Genomic DNA, 17,697 nt, shown 5'->3' on the forward strand with positions numbered 1-17,697 from the left:
GAGTCAAAATGTATCATTTGTTCTCTGGAGACAGGTCTGATTTATTTATTTATTTATTTATTTTTACTTTTTATTTTATCTTTATTGTTGAAAGTATTACAGATGTCTCATTTTTCCCCCTCATTGATCTCCTCCACCCCTGGGCCTTTCCCATACCAATGTCTGTGTCCATGGGTTATGCTTATAAACATATAAGTTCTTTGATTGATCTCTCCCCACCCACTCCCCCACCCCCGCCTTCCCTCTGAGATCCCTCCGTCTGCTCCATGCTTCCATGTCTCTGGATCTATTTTGTTCACTAGTTTATTTTGTTTATTATATTCCACCTATGAGTGAGATCATGTGGTACAGTCAGATACATATCTGATTTAAATAGACAAAGCTATCAGGAAAGGTAAAAAAAAATGAAGAAAAGTTTTCTGCTTGTTTGTTTGTTTATATTAAGATTGATGTTGAATAGCTTAGAAAAGAGGGTGCTCTGACTTCTAAGAGCATTTTTGCTTGGTTAATATAACAATTTTTATGAGTGGGTCTCGATGTATGAGATAAATGAAATGGAGATGAGTAGAAATGATTATTTCTGGCTTGTCCAGAGTTTAAGACCTACTATAAAATCTAAAGGATTCTGAGTTCATAATTTTTTCTTCTTTCCCAGAGAATAAATAAGTGTTACCGAAATGCCCAAATGAGCCAAGTTAACACCCAAAGTTCCATTATGTTACAACAAGGTGTAAATAATTCTTTTTTTAAAAAGATGTTTTTATTAATTTTTAGAGAGAGGAAGGAAGAGGAATAGAGAGATAGAAACATCGATGAGAGGGAAACAACACTGATCGGCTGCCTCCTACACGCCCCCACTGGAGACTGAGCCCGCAACCTGGGCACGCACCCTGACCCAGAATCAAACCATGACTGTTTGGCTCCTGGGTCAACACAACCACGGAGCCACACGCAGCCAGGCAAAGTGTAAATAATTCTTAAAGTGACATGTGTGATTGAATGTAAGGTGATGTGTGATATGTATTGTTGCATCGGTCACAAGAGTTCTGGTCTCCTAAGTGGTCTTGAATGGCACAGTTCTTAGTCGCTTAATGAGAAGTGTTTGTGTGTGTGAGAGAGAGAGGGGAGAGAGAGAGAGAGAGAATGAATTGAAATTAGTTGTTTTGATTAAAAGATATGTTTAATATAAATGAGTGAAATATTAAGTAAATATTAAGTATATTAAGTAAAAATGCTATGGATAAATGCAAAGAAGTTTACAAATGATGGATGTATTTTGTTTGATTTTTTGTCAACTAAAAAAGAAAAGAATTTTATCTTAGGCCTTAGACATATGGATTTTGATCAATAGTACTTTCTAAATAATTGGACAGTTAAAAATAAAGGAAAGGGAAATTTGAGTTTAAAGAATAATTTATGGAAGGCTTGATGGAAAGTGAACTATATTAGCAAACAATGAGTTTGAAAAGAAGCTATAAAATATACCAAACTTTGACAGGTTAGTTTTGATGAGCTTGGTCATCAAATAGAGAATTGCTTATGAATCCTTGATTATGCAAAGTGACATAGGTGATAAACACAAAATTAGAATTTGATTAACTTTCTCTTATATCAACAAATTGATTTTTGAATACACAGTCTGCTCTTAATTTGACAGAAAATATCAGTACCTTCAGTATAGTTTTCTAGAACATAAGTTTATTTCACAAAATATTCCTTTTATTATGCTTATGAATCTTGTTTCTTCTTTATGATCTATTTTTTGCAAAAACTGGTATTCCCAATATTTAGTTACTTGGGGCTGCTACTGGGGTTTTTTTTACTCTAAAGGTACCTATGACTTTCACTCATGTTTTGCCTTCTCTGGCAAATTTTTCCAATACTGTTTTCTCTAATTTCAAGCCCCAAATCTAAAAACAAACTCTTATAATGTCTTTTTAACCTATCTTTTGGGTGTGCCATGTCGCTGCAGGACTGTACCAAAGATTTTCTTCTTCATTTTAGAAAAGGAGGGATGCTAGAAATGGCAAGGTATATTTGCATAGTTGTTATATAAATGAAGCAAAGTTGGCCCTTGCATATTGGCCCTTTAGAGTTTACTTCTAACATCAGACTAGGACTATTAGCTTAAAAGTCTGCTGGCTCCAAACTCAAAATCATTAGACATTCAATTACTTTAAATATGGCCCAAATAAGCATATTTTTAGCCAGTAACGGACTGCCTGCTTTGCATATCCCACCAAACTACAACCAACATCAGTTATCATAGATAAGACAAATGCTGACGTTTAAAAGACCACACAACTTGGCTGCCCTTAGGAGCTCTCTTAACCAGAGCCTCTCCATCTTACTGCTGAACAACATCACCTAAACATGAAGCCCCTCTCTCACTCCCCTCTCTCTTACCCTCTTCCCCTTCTGGGTGGTGGCCCTATGTCATTGTCTCTAGATCTGCTGTGAGGGACTTCCCGTCTCATGAAAAGCAGATCCCATGATGCCCAAATAAAGCTTGTTATGTGCTAGTGCCACCTCCTAGCCATGTCATTTTTTTGATTAGGTCCAAATCCTTGAACTTATTACAATGGCCCATAGTTTTATTTAACTCCGCATGATATTTATCTGCTGTCTTATTTCTCGAAGTCCAAAATATGAAAGGGGGTCAGTGATCAAAGGAAAGTTCTGCACCCTTAACTTAAATATATAACAATAATATATAACATTATTAATATAAATGTACTGGAAGCATACCATGGTAAATTGTCATATTGATAGCCAGTTAATGACTCATTATATCCCTACCTCTGCAATGTGGTTTTATAGCTCCACCCAACAAGAGGCAGAGTCTACTTACCCACCTATAAATCTGGGCTAGCCTTGTGGATTGCTTTGACCAACAGAATCCAATGGAAGTGATGCTGTGACAATTCTGAGCAGGTGCCCTATGAGGCCTTACACAGCTCCATTCTCTTGGAAACCTACATCAACATGAGAACAAGCCAGCAACTCTATAACAGGCAAGAGACCACATGGAGAAGAGACAAGTTATATGCAACTCAAATGAGTTGTACCCTCTAAGAGATATCAGCTGAGTCTGAACCAGATCATCAAAATTGCCTCGTGAGAAATAAGTTGTTTTAAGCCACCAAACTTTGTGATGTCATTGTAGCAATACATAACTGATACACATACTGTTTATACTCAAAGGCTAATAAAATGTCAAATTGATTTTTAGAAGATTTTTATTTTAGAGATAAATTATCTCTGTCAAGCAGTGACACTCATGACAAGCAGTTTATGGGATAAGTTTTTTTTTAAACTTGAGGTTTGTGAATGCCTGCACTATTGGTAATATATTCTTATTTCAAGATACTCAATGACTACATCCTTGTGGGATGGATATGTATGTTCTCAGTAGAGGACCCCATTCCTCTCCACTCTGATACTGTTGCTTATTATACCAAAGCATACTAAATGTATATTATGCCATTTAGTCTTATCTTCAACAGGTAGTTTCTGCCTTTTTCACACTTGCCCAAAGCTCCTGATACAAGTTACAGTTCATAAATTATGTCTTCTGAAATAAACATAAAAAGAATGGTAGCCCTATAAAGAATGCATTTTCCTAACAACTTATAGTAGAAAGAAGAAGACTCATGACCACAGGCTTCTCAATATAAACTGGTATTATAACACGAACCTACTGTAATTCTTTTTGTCCAGAAACAGACAACTTTATGTCTCCTTAATTCAAGATCCAAGCAAAACAAGAATTAATTATCTAGCATTTAATAAACAGATTAAATAATGAGCAATATTAATTTTTAATTAAAATTTGAGAAAACTCCCCCTTTGTGAGAAACTATTTGTAAATTTCAATATTTTTTTACTTGACTTGTATAAACCAGAATGAAACACCTTTTAAACTGTATGGAAATGGTTCCAACTAACCCCTCAGGACCCTAGGAAATAAATCCTAATAAAAACTTTAATAAAAATCATAAGTTAATAAATCATCAGAAATAATTTTATAAAAATTAAAAACACATATTAATTTATCTACAAAACAATGTAGCACAACAGTTAAACGTATACAAAATGCCTTTATGAATTCATTATAGGGATGTTTATTTACAAAGATTTAATAAAAATCAATACATTTTTCCTACCATGATATAATTGAAAAATCTAGCCTGCATCCATATTCCATACTAAAGATATAATATTTAAAGGCAAGTAGTCTCAGTAGATGTGACGGCTCCTGTTAAGGAACATGGGTAGAATCACTTATGTGAAAATCACTGCCACTGAGTTAACCAGCCTGGTTTCTCCTCTGATTCTTAAGGAATTCTCAGCTGACAGAACATCAGGCAAACAAGGAATATCAGAAAACGTGAGGGTAATAAAGAGAGACAGAGGGTGCTTATACCATTCTATATAATTAGGTAAAACCTGGAAGAGGAAAATAGAATGATTCCTAACATTTAACCCCAACAGAAGAACTGACAAGGGCAATAAAAATATCTCTACCACATAAAATCATTTTAAATAAATGTAACACTGGGAATTTATCAATCTTCTAGACAGAACTTGATGCCTTCATATCATATGATTCTAATTTTGCTAACCCTACAGTGTGGGCATCTTTATGTTTTAATCAACACCTCTTATTCTATTTATGTTAATAAAACTGGCCCAATAAAACACCAAGTTAGTGATATTGAATCAAACATTGCTGAGCTGCTCAACCAGCGTGGCTCAGCGGTTGAGCATCAACCCAGGATCCAGGAGACTGTGGTCTGATTCCCGGTCAGGGCACATGCCCGGGGTGAGGGCTCCATTCCCAGCAGGGGGCGTGCAGGAGGCAGCCGATCAATGACTCTCTCATCATTGACGTTTCTCTCTCTCTCCCTTTCCATTCCTCTGTCTGAAATCAATAAAGACTTTTTTTTTTAAATTGATGAAACAACTTTTTTAGTCAAAACCGTTCCTTAAACTGTAGCCTAACCACAAGGCAGGGCTCAGAAAGCAAGCTGACAACCTGTCTTCCCTCCCTCATAAGTAACTGTACACATACTATCTCAGAGTCAGGGGAGAAATGCATCTTTTATGCTGAGACAAACAAACACAGGTAATCCTCTCTAGCACTAATCTTCAAAAGAATTAAAATTTCAAAAAAAGCAATATGTATGAAGACATTCTTTATAGTTTCATCGATAATGGGAGAAATTCAGAAATACATATCTAAGTAAATAGTGTTATATCCAATGAGTAAATTATTATGTGGCCATAGAAGCGATACTTATAAAGATTATGTAATAACTTGAGAAAATGCTTATGATTTCAAAATGGTATTGAGAATGAAGAGATTAAGTTATATTCATTATATGATTGCAGCATTATTTTTTAATGGCGTATATAAATAAAGCCAGAAAGAAACATGCCAAATATCATTAGTGACTGTATTAACACAGTGCTTCTGAATCAAGAGTGGCAGCAACACCATCTGAGAAGTATTTCCAAGGAATTCTTGCTCAGGACCGGCCCTCATAATATTCAAATTCATTAAATCCCCCAATAAAATAAATGTGAATCCCTAATTAAATACTAGGTTATAAAGAAAACTTTAGGTGTAAAGAAAAAATGATTATTTGTTCCTGTTTTCTATTTTGTTCAGAGTTTCTGAAATAGAACAATATGCCTTGTATAATATAAAAGAAAAATGTAATAATTACGTGCATTAGCAGCAGTAGTTGTAGAAATCTTTTATTAAGCACTTGCTTCTGACCCACTTTCTCCTTAAATTCTCAAAATAATTTTTGGATAAATGTTACTATGCTGATTTTATAAACTGATGCTGAAAAAAATTAGGTGACTTTTTAAGACCATGAAGGTACAATTAGCACAGTAAGAATTCAAAGCCCTCCTGGTTATGGGGACAAAATACTTCAGAAAGGCTGGCACTGGCAGCCCCCAGTCCTTGTGGTTAGGGTGATTTAGGTGACTGCCTTTAAGTTTTCGTCTGTTTGTTGGTTTCAGCAGTACTGAAAAGACACAGCCAGACCATATATACTGCTACAGAAACGTTCAGCTTCATGGAAGGTACAAGAATGAGTTGTAAATAGATGAGATTTGGAAAATATACTGACTGTCAGAGACCAAGTGACCTCCTCTGATTTAGAAAATGAGTAGGAACTACCTTCTAAATGTGATTTTTAAATTCAACTCTTTTCACAGTGTCTTAACACAATTCTGATATGGAGAGTCTTATTATTTTTACAGATTCTTAGTCACTAAACAGTCTCTATAAAACTCTTTTAGAAAATCTTTATGAAGATAAAAATGTGATTCATTAGAGGCGAGATATGAAATCAGTCTTCACCATAGAAGAGACAACTCCCTGTGTCCTCAAGCCACCTCCTAGGAAAGTCACTCTAAGGAAGACTGAGAGAAAGACCAGGGCTGAATAGCTGAATCTAACTTTTCCACTTGCAGTTTGACAAATCTAGGATCAAGGCACCAAATCAGATAGTTTTTAGTGAGAAAAGAAATCATTAAGAAAGATAATAGGTGAGAAAAGATGCAATAATTAGTAAGTTAATCATGTCTGAACATCAGACACTGAGCTTGGCAAACATTCGAACAGGGAATTTCCTTTTAACTGCTAATGCTTATATGATAATATATATTAAACACTAAATCAGTTTTAGAGTTTGGTTCAGATATTTCTACTAATTAGTTTTGGCTGATATTGAAGTATTTTGTATGCTCCATTTATAAAAGCACTGTTTGCCCATCTGTTCATAGGTTGAAAGTGATTAAAGGATACTTATTTTGGCTGTTGTAAAAGCCAAATACTTTTTAAGCTGCAAATATGTGACAAAACCAGTTTGGGTTGCCAAGTTCAGAAATACATTAAAAGAGATTTGTGATGCTGTCCTTCCCCAATTCCTCTTCCAACCGGCATTATCGAAAGCTTTCCTGATTAGACTAGCATGCCTGCTTTGTCCAAATGCTTTGCAATCTAGTTATAATTTACACAGTTTACTTTGACTTGGATCCTCTGCTACCAAGCTGGGTGGAGGGCTTGTGTTTCCTGTAGGAGCAGCCTTGAAGTAGAAACATGTGATGCTCTCATGCTTTGAATGCCGGATTTGAAAGCAACTTGGGTGGCGAGTGAAAAAAGCTTGTGGCCTACTTTAATCCTCTGTATGAGGTCTGTTCAGTTTGAAAACAATATTAAATTCAGAATGGGTGATATAGATTTTTATGAACAGGGGTGCAATACAAATACATTTCCATGAGTAATGTTGTCTTAATATCACTTAGTACTCCATTTCCAAATCTTCCGGAGCATTAGGGTTGGCTCGTTTGGGATTTTGTTTGATCACACTCCAGTCACATGATTGCTCCAAGATTTTCCTAGGGCTGGTCATGTCATCAGAGCTGGAAGGTCAGCAGGAATATTTCTCTGGGTGTGTGTGTCTGTGTGTGTGGTAATAAGACACCTTTACATTTGGGAAGAGCAGGAACGAAGTCAATTACAATGACAAAAACAGAAGCCAGCTGTTTTCCTTACCACAGGGAGAAAAAGTCTATAGTAAGAGGTAGTAAAGCCAAGAGGGGCAAGAAGAGATTAAAAATGAATGAAAGGTGAAAGTTTTAAGTGATCTTATTCAAAGTGGCCAAGACATGGAGACAACTGAAGTGTCCTTCAATAGATGACTGGATCAAGAAGATACAGTACATATACAGTGGTTCCTCTGTGGGTTTTCAACTGAAATATGTTCCAGAAGCCCGTTCGAGTTCTGAAAGGTTCCAAAACGGAGGGGTCAACAGCCCACAGCTGGGCCTCAGGATCTTGCCCTCAGCGGGAGCCGTGGGGCATCTTCAACTTCCAAGGCATGTTCGAAAACCGAAGCATTTTACCTCCGGGTTTACGGCGTTCATAAGCCGAAATGGTCTTCAAAGGAGACATTTGAAAACTGAGGTACCACTGTATACAATGTAATACTACTCAGCCATAAGAAAAGATGAAATGTTTTCATTTGCAAAAACATGGATGGACCTTGAGGATATTATGCTAAGTGAAATAAGTCAGTCAGAAAAAGCTAAGAACCAAATGATTTCACTCCTACGTGGGATATAAACTGAAACTCATAGACACAGACAACAGGGAAGGGGGTGGAGGGGTAGTAAAGGGGAAAGATGCCAAATATATGGTGACAAAAGATTATTTGACTTTGGGTGGTGGGCATACAATGTAATATAAAGATCATGTATCATAGAAATGTACTCTTGAAACCTATATCACTCTACTGACCAGTGTCACCCCAATAAATTTAATTGTTAAGAAAATGAAAGAAGAGCACATCCTAAAGACATTCCTTGAGTATGAAGAATCAGTTGAGCTGAGATGTTAAACAGACATAAAGCACAGATGCCCACCATACTCTACATCCTTGGAATCCCCAGTATGTGAGCAAACAGGTTTAAGTGCCATTTTGCTTAAGCTAATTTGGAATTACCATTCTAAGGAAGATGTAAACCATTATATACAAAAGTAGTTGAAATAAAATGAGGGACTAAATCTAAAAAGTGAAAATTGGTAACAAGAGTGGCTCAAACATAGAATCAGGATTAATGGCTGTCAGCTCAATTCTCTGAGCTTCACACAGAGAACTGTCTGAAAATCAGAGCAGTCCTTAGAATGAAATGGGAGGTTATGGAAGGGACATACGACGATTCTCTAGAATTTTCAAGTAGAGGTTATGTGGGCTCCATGTTATAGAGAAGATTCATGCTTTGAGTAGAAGGTTTCAATAAAAAATATCTTCTAAGTTTCCTAAAACTCTGAGAGTCTATAATTCTCCCAAGACAGAAATATCATTGGAGAAATATTATTCACTATAAATTTATTTTCAAAAAAATACTTAGGGTAAATTCTGACCCAGAGAAAACTGTTTGTAGGTATCTAACAATAAACAAGCTAATATTCCATTAATAGATAACAAAATTTCAGAAGAGACCAAAGGAAAGTTATTAGATGGTAAATAATAAAACTGGTTTGAGATAAAATAAGAGGGCTTGACCCTTTTCAGGAAAAAATGGTGATGAACAAATACAGTAATTTTAGAGATATAAAAGAAATATTCAAGTACCTACCTAAATTTCAGACTGAACTGTGGGCTTCCTAATCAGATATGCCAGTAAATGTTCTCTATTCCATTATACCAAAAAACAGAAAATTTCGAATTGATAGTGCAATTTTGCCTTCCAGTAACATATTAGTGAATCATATACTGTTACTACTATTTTTTAGTTCATGTACACTATAAAATGGAAAAGAGAAAATATATAATTATTATTCACCTACATATCTACATGAATATCTGGAACCTTGGCATCCTAAAGAATTTTCTTTTAAATTAAAAATAAGGAACTTAAGAGTTCCAAAAAGCTAGACTTAACTTCAAAGATGGCATATTTAAATGACATCTTTATTTTCCAGAACTGAAACAAATTAAATATTTAAAAGGTTAAAGGCTGATGACCAGCCTGAACTTACCACTACAAATTTAATATTATGAATCAACAGAAGAATGTTTTTCCTCTGAAGTGAAGACCCATCAATTGTTCTATTCTATACTTGGAAATCAACCAGTCATTTAAAAAAACAATTATGTGCTTTAGAGATTCAACAAAAGAAAATGTATCACTAAAGTTATATTAATCTGCAAAGGAATTATCAGCTAACTGCAGAAAGACAGCTAAAAGGAATACGTGTTTTATTAAAGGAATGCAATTGATTATCCGAAAGAAAATAAAAGAGATTTACAATATAGTTAGAGGTACGAAACAAATTCAAGTGGACCTCAGGAAGATGTTTATATAAAAAGAAAATCTTTCTAACAGGAAGTAAAAGTGCAATGTCATCATAATAGTACCGTGGATCACAGTGAATACAGCTTTGAGCTCACAATTTTCATTTAGATACTGTAAACTCTATGTACACTAACACGCTACTTCCCTTCACCTAATAATATAAACTGCCTTTGATTCTCTATGTTGAAGATACCAAATCAGAATAAGAGAAAAATTGGTTAGACATAAAGAAGTTAATAAGATAAGACCAGGAAAAGACTATATTCCATTTTACTGCAAATTATCATTCAATCTTTACCTTTATCAAGGTAAAAACATAAACATATGTACTATAATTTATGTGCACATTACACTTATGCGCTTTAGAAATTCTTTCTGGTTGAGAAATTCTTAATTCTTTCTTGTTTACAAATTTTCCATTAGGTATTTTATTTTAAAATACATGAAATTCAGAAAAAATGTTCCTTTGACATTTGTAATTGAACTGAGGTTGGTTGGTTTTCTTTGAAATGCTTAGCATAACCTTTTGTTCCCTTACAAAAGCTTCTAGGTTTTCTCAACCATATTTTAACTTTAAGGATTTCTAACAATCTTCTGAAAATTATGGAGTTCTAATAATTTCAAATTGTATCATTTAAATTGAAATATTGAGGATGTAGAAACCTTCATTCAGAAATCAAATAACTTTGTTGTATAAATGCTCATCTATGAAAATTACATCCTGTGCATGTTGGGTAAGGATATGGGTGAAATGTCTGTAACAGAATTAGGAAATCAAGACAATAAGCTCATCTCTCTCATAAACACACACAAATATACATATAAGAACCCCAAAATAAAATCAAGTAGCCACTGCGTAGAACTCATGACCCAGTGAAGTCATCATAATTGTGCTGAGGTTGAGCACTTTAACCCTTTAATAATGCTGCTAGTGAAAAATCTTATGCACATCTGCACACGTATTTGTGCAAGCACATGTGCCTACGCGCTACTATACCAGCTTTTCTTCTCCTTCCAAATGTTGAGGTCTTTACAGCTGAGAAAAACAGGAAGATGAACCAAAACAATAGAAATGTGAAAACTTGGCTTTTAGTCTTACGGTCATTAAAGTTTAGGACAGAAATAATCACGACTGCTTTATCTACCACTGTTAATGCCTGTAAAGCAACAGGTTCCACTCCCTACCAAGGGTAGGACTGGGTGCTCAGGTTCGCGGTAATTCCAAGTCAAGTGCAGCAGCAGCATTTTTCAGTTGGCTTAATCTAGCATCCCCACCTCTTAACAGCCAGTGACTGCTGCCTTAAAAAACACTGCTGAGGGGGTGGATAAACCAGTCCTATTTGCCAACTGTGGAGGGTTCCAGCCAACCTTGTGGGTATGTGTAATGAATTCCACCATCATCTTTTTTTTCTATAACCAAGAACAGAGGGGACCAAAAAATCAAAACTCTCTTGTGTTACCGTAGCCTGGCAATAGTAATCTATGTGAGACATATTTTTATCCTTAAAATGTAAAAGTACAAAAGTACTTTAGAAATTGGCCAGTACTTTATTAAAGTTGACAGACAACTGATGGAAGGTTATAATATACTCTGCCTTATGCAGACTCTAAGGAAACTTCTAGCTGAAAATACAGGGTGTCCCCAAAAATGTATACACACTTTGAATAATTAATTATAAAGACTGTTTATTAAAATGCATTTCATTTTCAAAATGTAATCAAATCAGCTGTTAAAGTGTGTATACATTTTTGGGGACACCCTGCATATGGGAAATTCCTCTCTAACAAAAAAAAAATAAAATCCTTTAGGCCAAGATTTAAAGAGTCCTGACATTTAGAAGCTAAAGTATTATGGACTTTCTATGATAGAAATGGTGCAGGATTTAATATAAACAAGAAAAATCTTGGTATTGTTTCATTTAAATACTTTTAATGAAATGTGTCTGTATTTAAGGTATACTATATATGTAGTTTTATATTGTTTACTACACTTTGCTTTATTTTCACATTGTTTTACTTTTTTAAATTTCTCTTTCTCCAGGATTCTATTCTAGTAATACTTTTTAATCCCTAGAACCACTCTTAGATATGCTAATTCATTAAGTAAAGTTCCAGTCTACTTCTCTTAAGTAATGATTAAAAAGGCTCTTAAAATTTTAGATATAAGCAGAATAAAAGCAGCATGACTGACTAAGAATACAGGGAATTTAGGACTGAATTCTCAAAGTGGTTGCTTTTTTACTTTTGTGACCTTGAAGAAGTCACTAGCTTTTTGAATCTCTGTTTTGTCAAGGAGAATTTAAAAGGATTGAATCCAGTGATCTTTAAACTCTCCTTCAGCCATCATTCTCTAAAATATTTAAGATCTCCCTGCAAAAATTAGCTAGATATCCCTGCAAAACTTTGCCACAGCTCTTTATGCCTGCAACAGATGGTAGACTGTACACAAAAATGTTTAGCGTTCAGACTAGCTGGCTGGCTCCAGGAAAATAATGATAATAAACACTCATCTTTCAGACTATACAATTTTTTATCACTGAAAGAGTTGCACTAAATTTTAAGTTTGTAACACCTATGAGGAAAAACTACTTCCCAATGAAACTAATCAAGTAAAGAATATTTACAGAAACAGATTTACATAAGAAGATAAGCTGCTTTTAACATAATCGAATACTTTGGAAAATGATTTACATGTGACAGTTCCTATTTTTTTTTAAAGCAAGTCTTTTTGTGGTGAGGTTTTTGATAACAAATTCAATTTCTTTAATAGGCGTGGGTTATTCAGATTTTCTATTTGTTCCTGTATCAGCTTTGGTATGTGGTCTGTTTTCCAAAGAATTTGTCTACTTCATCTTAGCTGTTGAATCTAGTTGGCTTAAAGTTACTCATATGTTTTCTTATACTTTTAATGTCTTACAGGACATAGAGTGACGGCACCTCTCTCAATTTCAATATTGGTAATTTGTGTCTTATCTCTGCGTTTTCTTACTTGGTTTTGTTAGGAACTTGCAAATTTTATTAATCTTTTCAAAGAGCCAACATTTGGCTTTGTTAATTTGCTTTATTGCTTCTCCATTTGTATTGCATTCCTTTCGGTTCTTATCTTTATGGCGAATGTCCCAGGCTCACTTAAGACACACTCCACAGCTGCTCAACTCAGTCCCCTGTTCGCGCCAAGCAGGTCAAATCAGGGCGCGGCCTGTCCAAACCCGCACATCCTTAGCTTTTCCTTGTGCTCAGTTTCCTATCAAGTGCTAAGCGAGGCCTGTCGACCTCCCAGCCATAACTATGCAGTTGTCCATTACCTTCTTTAGGCCTGTCGCGTTTTGCTTTATTTATGCGGGAGCTCCGTTACTAAAGCATATTCTGTGTATTTACTGTAAACGCTGATGCAGTTCGGTTAGTCTACCATTTTCAGTTTCGTTTTTTATTCAGTCCATCTGGTCCTCTTTCCCTGCCTCCTTTGGGTGAGCCAGAGAGCTCCCGCTACCTTTTTATATTAGCGGTTGCTCTGGGAATCACAATGTGCATTCTCAACTTGCCACACACCGCTTAGAGTCAGTACCGCTACACAGAAAAGAAAAGAAACTCGCAAGAGCATAACTCCATTTCTTTTGCTATTATTGTCATATACGTTTGCATCTCCCCAACTTAAAAATACCATAATAATGTTATAATTTTCCCGTAAACGGTCGATTTTAGAGAAATTTTTAAAATATATTTTCTTTTATATTGATCAACATATATTTTTTTATTTTCAATGTTATTTCTTCTGTAGATTCAAATTTTCACCAGGTGTCAATTTCTTTCAGTATGAAGAGCTTCCTTTAGCATTTGTAAAGTAAAGACTAGTTGTCAATAAATTCTCATTTTTTAAATTTGACTGAAAATGTCTATTTTCAACCTTATGGGATAGCTTAATTAGATACAGAATTATCAGCTGATTTTTTTCTTTCTTTTGGCACTTTAAATACCTAATTTCATTGCCTTCTGGTTTGCATAATTTCTGATGGGAAGACATCGATCATTCCTAGAAATGCAACCCTCTGTACAATGTATATATGATATTTTTCCCCCTCTAGTTATTCCCAACTTTTTTCCTTTGCCTTCAGTTTTCAACTCTTTGACTATGGTGTGTCTATCTGTGTTTTTGTGTTTGTTTGTTTGTTTTGCATTTATCTTGTTTAGAATGTGATGATCTTGGATATGCAAAGATGTTTTTCTTTAAATTTGGAGAAAATTCAGCCACTATTTCTTCAACTACATTTTCTGCCTCATTCTATTTTTCTCTTTCTGAGACCAATTCACACATGGCAGAGCCACTTGATACTAACTTACAGATCGCTCTGGCTCTGTTCATTTTTTCTCAATTGTTGTTTTCTTTTCTTCTGATTAATCCCTACTGATCTGTAAGTTTAATTATTTTTTTCTACTGTCCTCTCGAATATGTTGCTGCTCAACCCATTCAATGAAATTTTCATGTCAGATATTACAGTTCTCAATTCTAGAATTTTCATTTGACTTTTTAAAATAGCTTCTATCTCTGCACTGGGATACTCTGTTATTATGAATATCTTTTTCTTTAAGTCCTTGAATATTTATTACAGCTGCTTTAAAGCCCTTATCTGCTAAGTCCAATAACTGGGGTATTTTTTAGTGGTATAAGTTAGATATTCCTGTTTCTTAACATGTTTAGCATTTTAATTATTGTATACGTAACATGGTATACATTGTGGAGACTCTGGATTCTGTTATTGTCCATGAAGGAATGTTGATTTTTTAAATTTTATTCTAGATGGTGGCTAAATTACTGGTTTACCATCTCAAAATTGTCAAACCTTGGTTTCATGCTTTTGTTGGGTGAATCAGTTTGTTTTGTCCTTAGTACTAAGGTGAATCCCTTAGTCCTAGGATATAGCCTCCACTCCTTAGGTGTTGGCCTTCGAAGATTTCCATGGAAAGACTAACATGTTTAGTAAGTCCAGGTCACTAAAATTGGATATTTGTTTATCAGATATTTAAATAACTGCATTGCATCGCATCATCATCATATTTAGCCTAGATTCACCATGGAGTAAATTCCACAGTACTTGAATCTTAAGAGTTGAATGGATTTTTTCAAATATTAGGAAATTAATTTAGCATGTATACCATATATTATATAACATGCAATCAAGGTCTGGAACAGTGTCTCTCATCAAACATATTAACATTAATTAGCTAATATGATTAATATTAATGTGTGTGTAAAACATGAATATTCACATGAAGTGAGAAAATAAAAACTCTGAATAATCATAATTACTTGTCACTTCAGGTCAGGTTTTGACACTAAGAGTTCTGGCACAACCTTCAGTGATATCCATTTTAATTTCTGGAGCTTTCTGGATTTTGGAAGAGTGGGTGAGGGACTATGGACCTTATATAGCCACACATTTTGAGTAACTGAGAGGAGGAAGGGTGTAAGGTAAGAAAACATAGCCTACATAATATATTTTAATAAACCTGTATTTAGATCTCTAAACAGGTTGCTTTTGAGAAGCTTCAGTCTCCAAGGTTTACCCTTTTGCTTACTTTCATGTATATGGTCCAGCACAGTGCTTTGCACCTGGTCAGTACTAAAGTACCATTTGATGAATTAATAAATGATATTACCAATGCATAAGAAAACACAAAATGTGTCCTTTGTAGAAACTTCACTGTTAACTTTCTACAATCCCTCTTTCCACCTCACTCTCTAAACTGTCCCACAAAGTCAGTAATTTTTCATAATAGTTTACAAATTGTCCACATAAAGTAGCAAAGCAATCTTAAGAATCCCTCGTAGCTTCATTGCAGGCACTCTATCCTAGTGAATTGCAGTGCACAGTTTCTAATAAAGCATCATGCAGTGTTGTGAGCTGCTTTTCCTACCTGCCACATAGTAAACTTCAGCCTGACCTCCTGAAGGATCATTAATACACTTGAAAATAAAAGGTTTTTTTTCCTTGTCTTATTCAAATTAAATGAGAACATTGAAAAAGATATGCTCAAAATTTACACATCTTTAATCTTAGAGACTTACGATAAAACCAAAGGCAAGCACATTAATTTATACTTTTCTGCTATCATATAAAAGATATACCTGGGTAGAGGCTGTGGTTCTGGCTTGAAAGATATTTGCCTTTTTTTCAAAAAGGTTTTCTAGAATAAGAGGAAGAAGAATTGACATAAGTAGGAAAACATTGTCATAGTCTGTAAAACTTTAATTTTATTGATGTTCTGTTATATTATCAAAGGGAGAAGGAACCATTCCATTATAACATATATTATAAGCTAATATATATTGTAATACTAGATATAGTTCTATATTACTACGATTAGTGAGAAATTCTGGAGTATGTTTATTATAAAAAGATAATCTATAATTGGCATATTACGCCCCCAATACTTACCACCAAAATAATTTAAAGGGTATTTTTTAAGTAGCAAAGAATTTTCATAGTTTTTAACAGCTTTGGGACCCTACCAGAAGCATATATAAACACACTATTAAAGGTAAAAATGAAAGGTTTGTTTGAAAATAGGTAACTGTGAAGAGAAAATTATTAACATACACATATAAAAGTACAAATTACACATTAAAACATGTGAAATAAACTGCAATGCTTTTCCTCCCAGGCTTGAATATTAACACTGTGTTTCCCCAGAGGAACTCGATCATGTCACTAGCGCCTTCTGTGAAACAGCAGTGAGCTGCATTCCGTATACTGCTACTGCTTCTTTTTTTATTATTAAATTGATTGGGGTGGCATTGGTTAATAGTATCATATGCTTCTTACATAAGAAATGGTTTAAACAGAAAAATGCCAATAATGGACACACATGCAAAACCAGAAGGCACCAAACACACCGTTCTGGGGCTTTTCCCAAGTCAGTACCTTCGCATTACTGAATCGTAGTGCTTCCAAGAGCACACACAAACCACAGGGTGGTTTTCAAGACATTATACCACCTGTAGGAAGCTGTAGTAGGCCCAAGAAACCCGTAATTTCCCCAAATCTTCTCATGGGGCCAGAGAAGCCTCCATTCTGAAAGGTGTTCTCTAGTGTGCTATTTCTTTTACATTTCCTAAGCAAGGTGGAGGGGTCCCAAAGCTAATGTTGGTCACCCTAAATGGCGGTGGCCTCAAAAAGCCATCCAACTTTCAGGTTAGGGGAAACTGAAGAAGGTGACTCAACAAATCATAAGTTGTTTATTTAGACAAAGTTTCTTTAACCTCCAAGCGAAATCAATACTCTAAAAATTTACTTTTTTATCTGTAGGATTTTGGCATATCGTAGGAGACATACAAAAACTGATGAGTAGAAGGGAGCTGCACAGAGAAGTTTACGCCCCAGTGTAAGTCCCTCTAAGGGTTATCTGTTTGTAAAAGAGATAAGAAGGCTGTAGTTTCCAGGCGTATGTTCAAAGCAACAAATCACAGCATAATACCATAATAAATGTTAAAAACAAAAATGAAAGATATTTTTTTATTTTATTTTTTAAATGTATTTTTATTCATTTCAGAGAGAAGAAAGAAGAGGGAGAGAGAGAGAAACATCAGTGATGAGAGAGACATTGATCAGCTGCCTCCTATACTCCCCCTGCTGGGGATCGAACCCGCAACCGGGGCATGTGCCCTGACTGGGAATGGAACCACGGTCTCCTGGATCCTAGGTCTATACTCTACCACTGAGCCACACTAGCCATGTGAAAGATATTTTAAACGCATGGCTGAGCTGATGGAAAATAACAGAATTCCTTTCACAGCAAAAAAACCGAAATTCTAGATTT

General features: G+C 35.0%; 1 protein-coding gene across 1 annotated transcript in view; it reads right to left on the reverse strand.

The window, feature by feature from the left end:
- Positions 1–7,433, reverse strand: part of LOC308556239 (IQ domain-containing protein M-like) — a gene marked incomplete at both ends in the record, with an annotated part of 138,702 nt that extends 131,269 nt beyond the window's left edge. Inside the window, one exon of the mRNA XM_081135421.1 lies at positions 7,330–7,433. Within this exon, the coding sequence (XP_080991547.1) occupies positions 7,330–7,433 (104 nt within the window). The remainder of the gene's footprint in view (positions 1–7,329) is intronic.
- Positions 7,434–17,697: the final 10,264 nt, after the last annotated feature.

This window comes from Miniopterus schreibersii, assembly GCF_964146895.1.
Source record: "Miniopterus schreibersii genome assembly, chromosome: 4".
NCBI lineage: Eukaryota > Metazoa > Chordata > Mammalia > Chiroptera > Miniopteridae > Miniopterus > Miniopterus schreibersii.